The following is a 15,097-nucleotide window of genomic DNA, read 5'->3' as shown; positions in this document are numbered from 1 at the left end:
GAAGAGAGAAATGATCCAATCTGAGATAGCCAGGGCCGGTAGATGAGTTAGAATGGGAGGAATGAAGGCCATTCTCCAGGTGAAAAACAATGGTCAGGGGACAATCAGAGCCAAGACAGTGACAAAGGGATAGAGAGGAGAAACCAACTGGAATATCTGACAGGCAAGATTGGGAAGGATTTGGTGATGCCACTTAACTAGCCCAGGTGGTTAACCCTTGAAGGCCCTGCCTCAGAGCAACATGGTAGGGACCTTGGAGACCATGCAGATCAGTGCTTCCGAATTACCCAGGGATCTTGTTAAAATGTAGACTGTAATTTAGTAGATCAGAGAGGGTCTGAGATTCTGCATTTCTTTTTTTTTTTCCCCTGTGGTGAGGAAGAGTCATCCTGAGCTAACATCTGTTGCCAATCATCCTCTTTTTTTGCTTGAGGAAGATGAGCCCTGAGCTAACATCTGTGCCAATCTTCCTCTATTTTGTATGTGGGTCGCCACCATGGCATGGCTGACAAGTGGTGGAGGTCCGCCCCCGGGATCCAAATCCACGAACTCTGGGCTGCCAAAGTGGAGCGTGCCAAACTTAAACATTACACCCCTGGGGCAGCCCAAGATTCTGCATTTCTTATAAGCTCCCAGGTGATGCTGATGCTGCTGGTCCAGGGACCACATTTTGCGTAGCAAAAACCTATACTAGGCTCTTTTATAAGATGAGGAAACTGAGGCTTGATGTAGTCAGCATACTTCTCCAAGATCACATGGTTAGGATGAGGTCTCAGATCTCTGGAGTCCCAATCCAATGCTCCTTGTACCAAGTCACACTGCCACTTCCCATCTGGACAGAGTTCATTGCTGTCCAATTCTTGTTTGACTGAATGGAGGCATGGGCTGCAGAAGGATGCTCCAGGGATTTAGGGCCTGAGGATTGAGGTGGTGACAGAGGGGCCTGTGACAGAGGGAAGGATTGGAAAGAAAGGCCCAGAGAAGAGAGAATAGAATTGTGGCTGGCGCGTGAAGGGGCATGGTGTAAGACCAGGCTGAGCAGTCAGCAGGGCCCAAGTTGGGCAGGGCCTTGAGGGCCACAGCAAGCAGTCTGGACCAGATACTATGGGCTTTCTGGGCTCACAGAAGTGCCATGGAGGATTTAAACAAGGAAACACCATAATCAGCAACAGGTTGGGGCTATTAGCTGGCTGCAGTTTGGAGAATATTGGGCTAAGCCCTGTAGACAAGGAGGCCACCCAGAAGGCTGCTGCCATGATCTGAGTTGAGCAATAGTAGTGAAAGCTGGGGAAATGGCAGTAGGGGTGAAGACTAGTGGACAGATTTGGGGTCCAGTTGTCAGGACTGAATGACTGACTGGATGTGGGGTATGAAGGAGGAGGCAAGATGCCAGTTCCTGAGTTGGACACACAGGTGGATGGTGAGGTCATTCCCTGAGACGGGGAACCTGAGGAGCTGCTGGTTGGGGGAAGAGTGTGGCTCAGTGTGAGGCAGGCTGGGTGTGAGGTGCCCATGAGGCATCGAACAGAGGACGTCTAGGGGAAGCTGGGCACATAGGTCTGGTGCTTAAGACCTCACATTGCTAGCCAGGCCCTCAGACACCATCTAATTCAACATACCTACTCCATCCCCACTTTACAGATGGGAAAACTGATCCCAAAGAAATAAAGGGACAGGAAGCAGCTGGTGTAGCTGAAAAGCTTTGGAGACAAAGAGACACGCTTACAAATACCAGTTCTGCTAATAATCTCTATCTGACCTCGGATAATTTACTTAACATCTCTGAACTTTGGGTCCCATCTTGCAGGGTTCCTGGGAAGATAAAATGAGCCCCTCCTGCACTAAGGTGCCCAGCTCAGGACTTGGGGGCTGCAATGCCCAAGTGGCACTAAGGACTAGCCATGCCCAGGGCTTGCAGAAGCCTGAGGGCAGCAGGGCTCAGTCAGCAGGAAGAAGGCTGACTGCTCTGCTTTGCTCGGTCTATTCCACCTGCAGGTCCTGAACATCAGCCTCCAGGAAGGGGAAACGGTGACTGTGGAGGGCCTGGGGGGGCCCGACCCACTGCCCCTGGCCAACCAGTCTTTCCTGCTGAGGGGCCAAGTCATCCGCAGCCCCACCCACCAAGCAGCCCTGAGGTTCCAGAGCCTCCCACCACCTGCTGGGCCTGGCACCTTCCATTTCCACTACCAAGGTAGGCCTGAGGGAAGAACCAGCCCAGACTGGCTGTCCTCCTGGGGGTCTCTGGTGTTATTACAGCCTGGGGGGAACAGGGAGAGGCTACTAACATACAGCAGAGGTGCCCAGTGAAGCTCTGTACAAAACTGGAGGTGAGTATTGCACATCTGACACCCCCAGGGCCTTCCCTCCTCCACCTACCACACTGCAGAGAACTCGTCTCGAAGGGGGACTGACCCAGGACCAGGTAGCCCAGGTGTGCCCATTGCCACTGATTCATTCATTCAGTCACTAAACTTTTCCTGGGCGTCTACTCTTTGCCAGGCCTGTGCAGGACACTGGCAATATCAAGACGAACCAGCCAACTCATTGCCCTCAAGGAGTTCAGAATGTCAGGGAGAGGCAGACACTTAAACAAGCAATAATGATAGAAGCCCTTTCCCCAAATGCAAGGGGGTCGAGGTCAAAGGGGCTTGACAATGACCATCTCAATGTCCTTAGCTACCAGTCTGGCCTTCCTGAACTGCCTCACCCACCCTGGCCCTGGCCCTGGCCCTGGCCCATGCCCCAATCAGCTCAGAACACCTCCGGAAATAGGGAAGTGGCATGATGTAATGGGAAAATCACAGACTCAGGAGATGGGTAGATCTGTGTTTGAATCTCCTTCCCACTGGCTGTTGACTTTGGACAGCTCATTTGACCTCCCTAACTCTCCTCTTCCTCAGCTATAAGATGAAACCAAAACACCTACCACACAAAGCCATGATGACGATGAAACAAAATGGTGCATGTCAAGAGCTTAGCACATGCTCTGTGAAGCAACTAATGTTAAAGAGCTGGCAGACTGGGGAAGGGAGGAACCAGGGCTTGGGACTCCACCGTCTCTCATCAGCATCCTCCTGGCCCCCCTTTCACAAGCAAAGTCCTCTTGATCCCTTGTACTGCTGCAACAGGGTAACCAGTTCAGTTTGGGGAGTGCTAATGGGGAAATAATTGGCGTGAACAATTACGAGATTGCCTTGCATTGTCACGGACCACTTCTGCAGCCCTGCGGGGGGGCCACAGCCAGGGAGGACAGGCGTTCCTCTAAGGATGGGGATGCTTGGAACCCACCTAAGGAGCACTGGCCCCTGCCTGGCCTCTCCACCCTAACTCGGGGAGCAGTCTGGTGTGGAAGCAGGAAGCCTGGCGGTGGGCAGGGCCTGGTCAAGGGCTTGACAGAGGCAGGGGGCCAGCTGAGGCAAGGGTGAGTGTCTAGGCGGCCCGGCCAGCCTCCCTAATAGCTCATCAATCCTCCCTAGCAGCGGGCATAATTTCACGCCATGGTAACCTCTCTTGCTGCAAATTCCTTTGTACAAAACCCCGGACCTCCTCTCTGCTGGGTCAGACAAAGGTGGCTGAAAGGCAGTGGGTTGGAGTCCCCGCAAGGGGTGCAGACCCCAAGGAGGGGCTGGGAGAGCTGGCCCAATCCTGCCTCCTTCTCGGCTCCCAGAAGCCCTCCCTCCTCAGCCCAGTTTTTGTCAATGATCAGCTCTTTCCTTAATGAGTGTAATTCCCCTAATTATAGGCTGTAATTAGCCCTGATCCCAGAGATGGGAACAGGAAGAGCGTGTGCTCACACGCGCTTCTCCCTGGGCTTGAGAAAAAGGGTGGCAGAAGAGGGGATAGGGGGCCTAGCCCCTACACCCCTGCTGGAACTGTCCGAGATAGTGTTGGAGGTCACAAGGATGGGCCCCCACAAGGGCCTCATCTGTAGAACCAAGTCCCAGCTCCCCTCGCACAGCCTCAGGCAGGGTGAGGAGGCAGAGGGCCCTGCCAGGCACCCCCGCCTCCCTCCTGAGAATTCCTGGCACCAAACTTGGCCCCAGAAACAGAAGCCAGTGAGAAAATAGCTCGACAGATTGCAATGGTGCAGGCTCCCCAAATGGTCGTCATGGCAACAGGAGGAAGCTCGTCCTGGGAAGTGGCATTTTACCCACCATGGAGTCTGGGGGCTTCATCATCTGCCCCCAGCTTCCTGCTCTCATCTCATCCCAGCCCAATTTCCTAATCTGTGAAATGGGGGACCTCTCTTCCCAGAGTGGTGATAAAGACTTACCTGGAATGGGGCCGGCCCTGTGGCCAAATGGTTAATTTCACGCGCTCTGCTTCTGTGGCCCAGGGTTTCACGGGTTCGAATCCTGGGCGCAGACATGGCACCGCTCATCAGGCTACGCTGAGGCGGCATCCCACATGCCACAACTAGAAGGACTCACAACTAAAAATGCACAACTATGTACTGGGGGGCTTTGGGGAGAAAAAGGAAAAATAAAACCTTTAAAAAAAAAAAACTCACTGGGAAGATGTAAGTAGCCCAAGTGCTGAGCATGACATTTGGCTCATGGCCTAGACTTCCCGGGGTGTCACCCCCTCCACTCAGGGTAGAGTACCCCAGACCCTTTTCCCCATCCCACCCTGGCCTGGGGTCTCTCCTAGACCATTGGGAGTGGCTGTCCTCAACCACCACCCAAGGCAGGCTTGTCTATTACTCTCGGGTGTCTCTGACTCCTGAGCCCAGGTTTCTACTTCACCTGGAGGAGCAGGTGAGGGAGGGGAGATGGAAAACAAGTGGGTTCTAGAGCCAGGAACTTCAAGTGACCACTCTGCCACTCACGGGCTGTGTGATCGGGGCAAGTCTCTCAGTCTCTCTGAACCTTAGTTTTCCTCATCTGAAAGTGAGTTAATAACCACTACCTTGCCTTCCTTCCTCCCAGCATATTATAGACATCAAGTAAGAAGAATGTGAAGGCATTTTAGAAGCTGGAAGGTGCATGCAGATGTGAAGTGCTTTTATTAATCAAGATCACAAACAATACAGCAGGCTGGTACTGTGCCAGGCACTGGATAAATGTCCTCTCACTTAACATCTCATGTAGCACTGGATGCAATACTCTAAATGGGTGGGTAAACAAGGAAACTGAGGCACAGAGAAGTTAGGTAACTTGCCCAAGGTGGCACAGCAAGTAGAGGAACCTGTATTCAAACTCAGGCAGTCTGACCCCACAGCCCACCTCCTAAACACTGCCCTGTACTGCCTGCCAATCACAAGTAACCACTCATTGGCCGTTCTCTTAAGAACCCTCTGAGAGAGGGAAGAGTAGGAGTCATCCTTCTCCTTTCGCAGACCTGGAAACCAAGGCCAGGACAGGTGAAAATCACAAAACTTGTTTCTGGAGCCTCATCTGCCCAGAGGCAGCTCCTTTTTCTATTCACACAAAGGCACACGGAGGCTAGCAGAGTCCCCACCTGGACCTCTTCTGATCTACCTAGTGCCATCACTAAGGTTGGGCCCCTCCCACCAAGACTCAGGGGTGGTTTCCCAGTCGAGACAGTCTCCATCCCTCCCACCACCCCCACGGGTTTTTAGACTCTGTAGCCCAAGCCTTCGCTCATCCTCTCTCCTTGACCCCTCCAGGCCTTCTTCCCCACCTCTCGGACCAAGCCATTATTCCTATTTTTAGGTAACACCCCAGCTTGGCCCCAGGTTAGGCTTTGCCAGGTTGTTTTGTAGGATTTGCTGCCACCATTTGGTCATACTTGGAATGACAATCCACAAAGTTACAAAGTTCCCCAGGGCAACTGGTTCCTCCCCCAACTTCCATGAAGGCACGCCCAGGCTCCCCACCCTCACCCCATCCTGTTTTTAGAAGTCCACAGCCCTTACCATCAAGCTTTTTAGCATTTCTCAATGAACGTTGGGAAAGCTTTTATTGTCTTATTTCAATCCTTCCTGCTGTAATTCATATTTGTCCCCATAGGAAAAATAATATCAATACTTTACATCAAGATAGGCTTTTCACTATTTCAAGTGCTTTCACATCTATAAGTCATTCAATAAACATTTCTTGAAGATGTACTATCAGCTTGGTTCCAGGCATACCAAGCTGAATAAAATACTATCCCATTTATTCTCATAATAACCCTGTAGGTGGGCTGGCATTTTGAACTTCAATTAACAAATAGGGAAACTAGGACTCAGAAAGGTTAAGCAATGTGCCTAAAGTGTCAGGAAGCTTGGACCAGACCCAAGCCTCCTCACTTCCAGCTCTGTGCTTGCTCCACTAACCAGCCCGGGCTGCTGGGAATATCACTGGCACCTTTTGAGGAGGGGATCAGATTCTTTTCTGAAGTCCTGATGCTTCCTCTGGCCCCAACTGACACTTCCAGGCAGGCTGGGCAGGGCTCCTTTGCCTGGCTATGACTCAGCCCTCCAACACACACACACGGTGTCACCCATTCTCTCTCTGCAGCCTATCTCCTGAGCTGCCACTTTCCCCGACGTCCAGCTTATGGAGCTGTGACTGTCACCAGCCTCCACCCAGGAGGCAGCGCCCGCTTCCACTGTGCCACTGGCTACCAGCTGAAGGGTGCCAGGTTCCTTACCTGTCTCAACGCCACCCAGCCCTTCTGGGATTCCCAGGAGCCTGTCTGCATTGGTGAGTGGCCCCAGGGGACTCAATGCTGAACAGAGGAGTAGGTGGGGGGCTCTTCTCTCTGTTGCTGTCTGGCACCTTCATTTGCTCTCCATAAGGAAGCCAGGAAATGGCCACACACCTCAGTAGAATTCATCCGACCCACACTTATTGAGCACATACAATATGGAGGCGTTACAGGTACACAGAGCTGAGTTAAACAGGGACTGCACCCAAAGAGCCCACACTTTCAAGAAATAGGGGAAGAAGAAAGCACATGAGTCATCAGCTTCCAGAATAGGAAGTAAAAAGTACCAAGGAAGAGACATAAAGTGACCTGGGAGGAGAGGAAGCAATCATTCTTAGCTGGGTATTTAGAAGGCTTCCTGGAGGAAGTGGCATTGAAGGTTTGACATTTCAATAGAAGAAACAACATGGGCAGTGACACGGAGGTGAGAAGGTGAGGGAGTGTTTAGGGACACAGGAAACAGCCAGGTTTGGCTGAGCCTGAGACATGTGGAGGGGGCAGTGGGAGGGCCTCGAAAGTCAGGCCAAGACACTGAGTAGGGCACTGTTGAAGTTTTCTGGAAGAGAAGGGAGGAGCTCAGAACTAATCCTCAGGAGAGCCAGCAGGGTAGTGTCCGGAGGGTGGGAGACCAGCCAGGCAAGAGGGTTTGAACTTAGTGACTTTGGGAGCGGAGAAGTGGGAAGAGGTTTCCGAGACACTGATGAGGGAGAGGGGGAAAGTGGAAGGAGACTCCCAGGTTCTGGTCTGGGATGACCAGGGAGTCTGGGACTGCTGCCAGTGGAGAGGGGCTTGCTGGCAGAAGGGAGATGGAGTGTTTAGTTTTCAGTATGAAAGGCAGCTTGGCCCTTTTTCCTTTCTTTTCTTTAGCTTGGGCTTTTATTTATTTATTTATTTTTTTTTTTTGAGGAAGATTAGCCCTGAGCTAACATCTGCTGCCAATCCTCCTCTTTTTGCTGAGGAAGACTGGCCCTGAACTAAGACTGTGCCCATCTTCCTCTACTTTATATGTGGGACGCCTACCACAGCATGGCTTGCCAAGCAGTGCTTAAGTCCACACCTGGGAACCGGCGAACCCCGGGCCACCAAAGCAGAATGTGCAAACTTAACGGCTGCACCACTGAGCTGGCCCCTAGCTTGGGCTCTAAACCTTATTTCATTCTATATGCTCTTCCTGGGTGCCAGGCACAAGTAGAAGTGAATAAGGCAGACGTGGTCTCTGCCCTCAGGGAGCTCTCTGTCTAGCGGGAAGACTGGTAAGCAGCTGAGCAAGTTCAGTGCAGACAGTGCTGTGATGGGGTAAACTCAGGGTGCAGTGGGGATCCAAGGAGGGGAGAGCTGCTCCCAAATGAGGAAGGAAGCAAGGAAGGCTTCTCAAGGAGAAGGCATGGAAGCGTTACAAGAACGTTTGTTCAGGGAAGGGGCGTGGAGTCCTGGAACAGCATATGCAAAGGTGTGGAAGCATGAAGCAGCATGCTATAGCGAGGACATGTGAGGCGTGCCTGAAGAAGAGGGTACGTGAGGAGGGCTGAAGCTGAGTCAAGAAAGAGTCGGGTTCATAAAGGGCTTGAATGCCATCTTGAGTTTGGACTCTATCCAGAGGGTAATAGGGAGCCACTGAGGAATTTAAGCAAAGGATGGGGCATGATCAGATTTGAAAGGCAGTTCCATTCTGAGACCAAGCAGAAAGATGGGTCTGCCCTCTACACAGAGAAGCAGAGAAGAAACTCACCACAATCCCTCCTCAGGAGCTTTATTAGGTTAAAATATTCTGCTGTTTTGAACATTTGGAGACAAACGCACTGTGTATTAGCCACAGCAGCCTGGTCCCTGGGAAGTGGCAGGGTCCAGAGCTGTGTGTCCAGGAGAGGAAAGCGCTGCCTGGAACCAGCCACACTCCTCTTGCCTGAGACCCCTTCTCTGGCAGCTCTTAACTGCCAGGAGCATGTGGCCAAGTAACCCAGCAGTCCTCAGTGATGGGGATGGGCGAGCTGCTCAGCCCCACCTCGGAAAGAGAGGACAGTCCCAGGCCGGAGGGGCAAGTGCTGGAAAGGTCCTAAGGGGTCAGCTCAGGAACTACAGCGGCAGTGATGCTATTTTAGAAAGTGTTCGAGGCTGTCTCCAGGCTAGATATGTCTGCTTAGGGCACAAGATTTGGAGGTGGAAGGCATGCACACCAGATGTTTGTCACCCCTGATCTAGTCCAACCCTCTTTCTTACATTCACTCACTCATTTTATTCAATAAGCACTGAATACCAACTCTGTGCCTGGCCTGAAAAGATCTGGCCCCTGCCCCAGGGGTTCCTAGTTAAGGGACAGATCCAAACAATAACGGGTTTTAGGAAAGAGGCATGAGGTGGAGGTAGCAGATACCCCAGAAGGTTGGAGCCCTGAGTAAGGGGCTTTAATAAAGTCCAAATGGGGGGAGTCAGGGGAGGCCTCCCAGAGGAGTCAGTAGAGAAAGTGACTCACCCAGGGCCATACAGCTAGGCAGTGGGAGAGCTACCAGTCAAGGGAATTGCACATGAATAGTTCCAGAGGTGTGAAAGGTCAGGAGGTAGGATTCTGGACTCCAGGCTGCCTGGAGCTGCAGGATCACAGGGGCAAAGGATTGACCTTCAGGACCACGAAGGCAAAGATCCCTGCTGCCCCATGCGGAGAGGACAGAGCTGGGATGGGCTGGAAGGCTTGTGGGGCTGTCCAGGATGCGGCCAGGGGCCCCGCCCACAGTCCTGCCACTGTCTCGCAGCTGCCTGCGGTGGAGTGATCCGCAATGCCACCACTGGCCGTGTCGTCTCCCCGGGCTTCCCGGGCAACTACAGCAGCAACCTCACCTGCCACTGGCTGCTGGAGGCTCCCGAGGGCCAGCGGCTGCACTTGCACTTTGAGAAGGTTTCCCTGGCAGAGGATGATGACAGGTGAGGCGATGTCCCGCTGGGATGGGAGGGCCTGGCCTGGTAACACCTGCTGGAGGGACAGTACCCAAGCCTGGGGCCACACCCCACCTGGGTCAGCAACCAGCCACACAGCTGCTGCTCTCCTGGCCCAGGCTCATCATCCGCAATGGGGACAACGTGGAGGCCCCACCCGTGTACGATTCCTATGAGGTGGAGTACCTGCCAATTGAGGGCCTGCTCAGCTCTGGCCGACACTTCTTTGTGGAGCTCAGTACTGACAGCAGTGGGGCAGCTGCGGGCATGGCCTTGCGCTATGAGGGTAAGCCTGCTGGGGCCTATCCAGGGGCGGGGGGGCTTGGGCGGGGGACTTGAGCCTGGGGTCTCTTCTCTCACATCCCCTGCGTCTCCGCCTGCATTCCAACTTGGCTTTTGCTCACCTGGCACTTAGGCCCCTCTCCTTGACCCTCCCTTCAAGTCCAGGATTCCTACCCCGTCTTTGCAGGAGACTCCTGCCTCAACCCAGGCCCTCCGGTCCAAGAGAGTAATTTCTCTAGAGTTCAAAGAGCAAAAAAGGCCTCAATTCTTAGGGAAAGAGAATTGCTGCAAGAGACATTCCAGAACCACTCATGCATGCATGCGTTCATTAATTCATTCAAATAAACATTTATTAAGCACCCTCTTGTACTAAGCACAAAACTAGGTGCTGGGAACACAATGGTGATCAAGAGGGCCTCCTGAGCATAATAAGGATGGATGCTCTGGCTGTCCCTGGCCCCTGCGCCAAGCCCAGGACATGTGTTCACAGTCAGGAAGAGAAAGGCCTTGGGGCGAGAAGTAGGAGGACATCTGCCCCCCGTGTTTGCCCCTGTCGAGGCTGAGCTGGGCTGGGCCCTGTGGTTTACAGCCTTCCAGCAGGGCCACTGCTATGAGCCCTTTGTCAAATACGGCAACTTCAGCAGCAGCGCACCCTCCTACCCTGTGGGTACCACTGTGGAGTTCAGCTGTGACCCTGGCTACACCCTGGAGCAGGGCTCCATCATCATTGAGTGCGTTGACCCCCACGATCCTCAGTGGAATGAGACAGAGCCGGCCTGTCGAGGTCAGTAGGCCCCAGTGGATGGGCCTGCCAGGGGCAGGAAGCAGGGTGGGCACCAGGGAGCCAGCAGCAGAGCTTGGGGCCACAGAGGCCCTGTGACATCTGTGATTCGACCTTCCCCCGAGGAGGAGGTGGGAGTTCCTAGCAATGGGTAGGCATTGCTGTGGGCAGGTGGCAGCCCCAGGACATGGCACTGGGGGGAACGCAGATGGGACGCGCCTCCCGGGCCTGCCTACCTTCCAGCCGTGTGCAGTGGGGAGATCACAGACTCGGCCGGCGTGGTGCTCTCCCCTAACTGGCCAGAGCCCTACGGCCGTGGGCAGGACTGCATCTGGGGCGTGCATGTGGAGGAGGACAAGCGCATCATGCTGGACGTCCGAGTGTGAGTGCCCGCTAGGCTAGGCCAAGCCAACTCCTGAGCTCTGGGGACATCTCTTGCCCAGCCCATCCTGGGGTCCCCAGGCCTACTCTCCCTGACAGTCCTCCTCCACAGGCTGCGCATAGGTCCTGGTGATGTACTTACCTTCTACGATGGGGATGACCTGACAGCCCGGGTCCTGGGCCAGTACTCAGGACCCCGTGGCCACTTCAAGCTCTTTACCTCCATGGCTGACGTCACCATCCAGTTCCAGTCAGACCCTGGGGCGTCGGTGCTGGGTTATCAGCAGGGCTTTGTCATCCACTTCTTTGGTGAGCTTGCCCCTGCCCTGCCCTGCTGCCTGGGGGAGAACACAGACCCAGAGAGGCCTGAGTGCTCTTATCTGACAGGGGAGAGCAGGAAAAGCTCCAGGTATCACCTGAAGGAAGATGTTCTCCATCTTCCCTAAGGGCCCAATGACAGAAGGGGAGCCTTCAAATGCAGCAAGAGGGATTGGGGCAGGCAGCAGGAAGAACTTCATAACAAAAATAGGGAACTAAAGAAAAGTGTCGGTTTCTATCTTTCCGACAATCTTTAATAGAAGTAACAACTTTCCCCAGCCTACCTGGCCCCACTCTCAGGAGTGAGGAACACGCCAACGTGCCTTTGGAAGTAAGGCCAAAGCCTACTACTAGATGATAACCCTGGAATCTAGGAGACAGAACAATGTCAGGGACAGGCAAGGAGGGGGCTGTGAGCAGAGAGGAATGAATCACTGAGCCTGCCCAGGACTAAGCCCGGGACAAACTGGTAGGAGCCAGAGTGCCCTAAGGGGAAAGGAGGCTAGCACAGCTGCTTTGGTGCTGGCTGAGAACCTGCATCTTGCTGCCCCTGTGCCCCTAGAGGTTCCCCGCAATGACACGTGTCCGGAGCTACCTGAGATCCCCAATGGCTGGAAGAGCCCGTCACAGCCTGAGCTGGTGCACGGCACTGTCATCACTTACCAGTGCTACCCCGGCTACCAGGTGGTGGGATCCAGTGTCCTCATGTGCCAGTGGGACCTAACCTGGAGTGAGGACCTGCCCTCCTGTCAGAGAGGTGAGTACCTCTTCCCCATGTTCCCCTCCCCAACACAATCTAAAAGCCTCTTTCCTGGATTCTGAACCAGACTTCAGCTGTTATTACCCAGTATCCTTGAAGTTCCTTCGCTTCTCATAGCCTCAGTTTCCTCATCTGTGGAATGGGATAATACCTTTTCATAGGGTTATCCACCAAGTACTCCAAGTATTTCATTCCTGGTAGATGGCCAATCAATGTTTGTTGACTGTGATGCATGGGAAGGGGTCAGATGAGGGGATACTCCAGCAAATTGGCAGGGAGAGAAAAATAGGCAGTAGAGCCATATGGGATGAAGAATTTGGCTGGCTTGGAACAAAGACATGGTGGACTGGCTTTTGTTGAGCTCTACTTGGTCTACTTCCCCCCATCACCTGCTACCCATAGTGACTTCCTGCCATGACCCTGGGGACGTGGAACACAGCCGACGCCTCATATCTAGCCCCAAGTTTCCTGTGGGGGCCACTGTGCAGTATATCTGTGACCAGGGTTTTGTGCTGACGGGTAGTGCCATCCTCACCTGCCATGACCGCCAAGCGAGCACCCCCAAGTGGAGCGACCGGGCCCCCAAATGCCTCCGTAAGTGTCAAATGGGTAGGAGGGGGAGCCTTTGGTGGCAGATAAAATATGCTGCCTCCGGAGGCTAGGGGCCTGGCATCCTCACTGGGATCTGACTGCTTTGCAGTGGAACAGCTCAAGCCGTGCCATGGCCTCAGCGCCCCTGAAAATGGTGCCCGCAGTCCTGAGAAGCGGCTACACCCAGCGGGAGCTACTGTGCACTTCTCATGTGCCCCTGGCTACGTGCTAAAAGGCCAGGCCAGCATCAAGTGTGTGCCCGGGCACCCCTCACACTGGAGTGACCCCCCACCCATCTGTAGGGCTGGTGAGTGCTCCGCCACCCCCAGAAGCCCTGCCTGGCCCATAGGGCTGCTCTGGCAAAGATGTCAAATGTTGAGAACCAGAACCCCCTGCCCACACCCCCTTCATCTTACCTTTGGTCTCCCCAGTGTCTGCCAGATCCTTCTGACCTGGTGACACCAAGACAAAGGCTGGGGTGGGCTCTCCTTGGACAAATCCTTCCCATGATCAGCCCGCTCCCAGGCTTAGTGGTTTGGTCCGTTGGGCTCACCACTGCCCTTGGCCCTCCCCTCTTGTTCCAGCCTCTCTGGATGGGTTCTACAGCGGCCGCAACCTGGATGGTGAGCCCCCTTGAGGCCAGGGAAGTAGTCTCCCTGCCCTTGGTTCTCACAGCTCCCAGGCCATGGGTTCCCCAAGGAGGGAGGACAGAGAAAGAGAGGTCCGGGACTAGCAAGGCAAAAAGCTCCTTCCCTGCCCCCAGCCAGCTAGAGGGAGCTAGTGGCCAGATGTCCCTGGGCAGAGGTGAAAGGATGTGAGCTCCAGGTGACAGGGACCTCTGCCCTAATCCCACCCTCTGTATTTTCAGTTGCCAAGGCGCCTGCTGCCTCCAGCACTCTGGATGCTGCGCACATTGCAGCTGCCATCTTCTTGCCTCTGGTGGCGATGGCACTCTTGGTGGGGGGTGTGTACCTCTACTTCTCCAGGTGAGTCTGGCTTCCCTTCCTGACCTGCATACCTGACTCACCCCAGCACTCCCGACTCACAGGCTTCTCTGCCCTGTAGGCTCCAGGGGAAAAGTCCCCTGCAGCTGCCCCGGACAAGACCCCGCCCCTACGACCGCATCACCGTGGAGTCAGCGTTTGACAATCCGACTTATGAGACTGGAGTAAGTACCCATGCCAGCCTTGATGGCCCAATTCTATACTCCCTTGGGCAGGTACATATGAGGGTCCTGCCACGCCCTCTCACTCTTTCCCTTTTCCTTGGGAAGGTGGATTATGGGCTGGCAAACCTTATACAAGTTTCCAACTCCCAGCAGTCTCTTTCCTTTGCAGGAGACGAGAGAATATGAAGTCTCCATCTAGGTGGAGGCAATCTGGAGAAGCCAGCTCAGCCATGCATCATAGCCTAGCAGCAGAGCCAGCTTCCTGCTGTCCCTCCACTTCCTGTACATACCACCTGGGAAGAGACATCACCAATCCCTCAAGAAGTTGTGCCCTTCCCCACCTGCAGTGCCCACCAAGGCCTATTTTCTTGGTACCACTGCCCACTTGAGGCCCTTCTTTGGGTCCAGGTCAGGGAGCATATGCCTCTGGGAAGAACATAGCAGGAGCACATGCATCAAGAACCAGCATTCTCTTGACCCTCCTTCATGCCCTGGACCTCTAGCCTGAAATTGGCAGGCAGAGTGGGAGCACCTCTCTCCACGTGACCACTATCCAGCCCTGGCACATAGCACCCTGGAGTAGGGTTAACTTGATGGTGGCAGAAACTATGCCAGGGTGCTCCGCACAGGGCCATCACCAATGGCCAAAACTGCTCTCAACAATGACCTATGGGGAATCCTGACATGCTGACATCAGCTCCCTGGGGAGGTCTCAAGTCTTTCCCTAAGGCCCCAGGAATGGACAGTTCTGCCTCTTGTCCCTTCCCCATAGAGGCAATAAATCTAAGGGATCCTAAGGGGTTTAGGGACCCTACTCCAAGCTCAGGTTGGGCTTCCCTTCATGCTCCACACCAAAGCAGGCCACCCCACTGCTTCCCTGGCAGCCCTCACCCTGAGGAGATGGAGACCTTCCCCTGATGTCAATCTGGATGTTACAAACATCCTCTTTCCCACTAGTCCCTCCTCCAATCCAAACCACTTGCCAGGTTCCCTTCCTGTCCACTGTGTTTTGGGATAACGGAAGTGGGCAGTCATAGTTGGAGAGGAGCAGAGATCCAAGGGCCCAGGAATTTGGCATGGAACAGGGGGTCAGAGAGCCCCAGGGAGAGGCCCAGGAGCTGGCTGCAGGCCATTTTGTACATGTAATGTATTATGTGGGGTCTGGGCACCAGCCAGAGAACAATCTTCTATTTCTGTTGTTTCCTTATTAAAATGGTGTTTTTGAAAAAAACAA

General features: G+C 54.1%; 1 protein-coding gene across 4 annotated transcripts in view; it reads left to right on the top strand.

Annotated features, from left to right (window-relative positions):
- Positions 1–15,097, top strand: part of SEZ6 (seizure related 6 homolog) — a 45,317-nt gene extending 30,220 nt beyond the window's left edge. The window contains exons 4-17 of one of the 4 annotated variants that reach the window (XM_070562727.1): positions 1,996–2,191; positions 6,465–6,650; positions 9,402–9,570; positions 9,702–9,868; positions 10,454–10,648; positions 10,889–11,027; positions 11,139–11,335; positions 11,907–12,101; positions 12,507–12,698; positions 12,805–13,002; positions 13,280–13,318; positions 13,564–13,681; positions 13,761–13,863; positions 14,033–15,097. In XM_070562727.1, the coding sequence (XP_070418828.1) occupies positions 1,996–2,191; positions 6,465–6,650; positions 9,402–9,570; positions 9,702–9,868; positions 10,454–10,648; positions 10,889–11,027; positions 11,139–11,335; positions 11,907–12,101; positions 12,507–12,698; positions 12,805–13,002; positions 13,280–13,318; positions 13,564–13,681; positions 13,761–13,863; positions 14,033–14,062 (2,124 nt within the window). In that variant the 3' untranslated portion in view covers positions 14,063–15,097. Of the gene's footprint in view, positions 1–1,995; positions 2,192–6,464; positions 6,651–9,401; positions 9,571–9,701; positions 9,869–10,453; positions 10,649–10,888; positions 11,028–11,138; positions 11,336–11,906; positions 12,102–12,506; positions 12,699–12,804; positions 13,003–13,279; positions 13,319–13,563; positions 13,682–13,760; positions 13,864–14,016 lie in introns of all 4 variants that reach the window. The other 3 variants (XM_070562726.1, XM_070562729.1, XM_070562728.1) reach the window with 3 other exon arrangements.

Source organism: Equus przewalskii, chromosome 10 (assembly GCF_037783145.1).
Source record: "Equus przewalskii isolate Varuska chromosome 10, EquPr2, whole genome shotgun sequence".
Taxonomy (NCBI): Eukaryota; Metazoa; Chordata; class Mammalia; order Perissodactyla; family Equidae; genus Equus; species Equus przewalskii.
The sequence above is the reverse complement of the archived record's forward strand: the minus strand, read 5'-3'. Positions and strand labels throughout refer to the sequence as shown.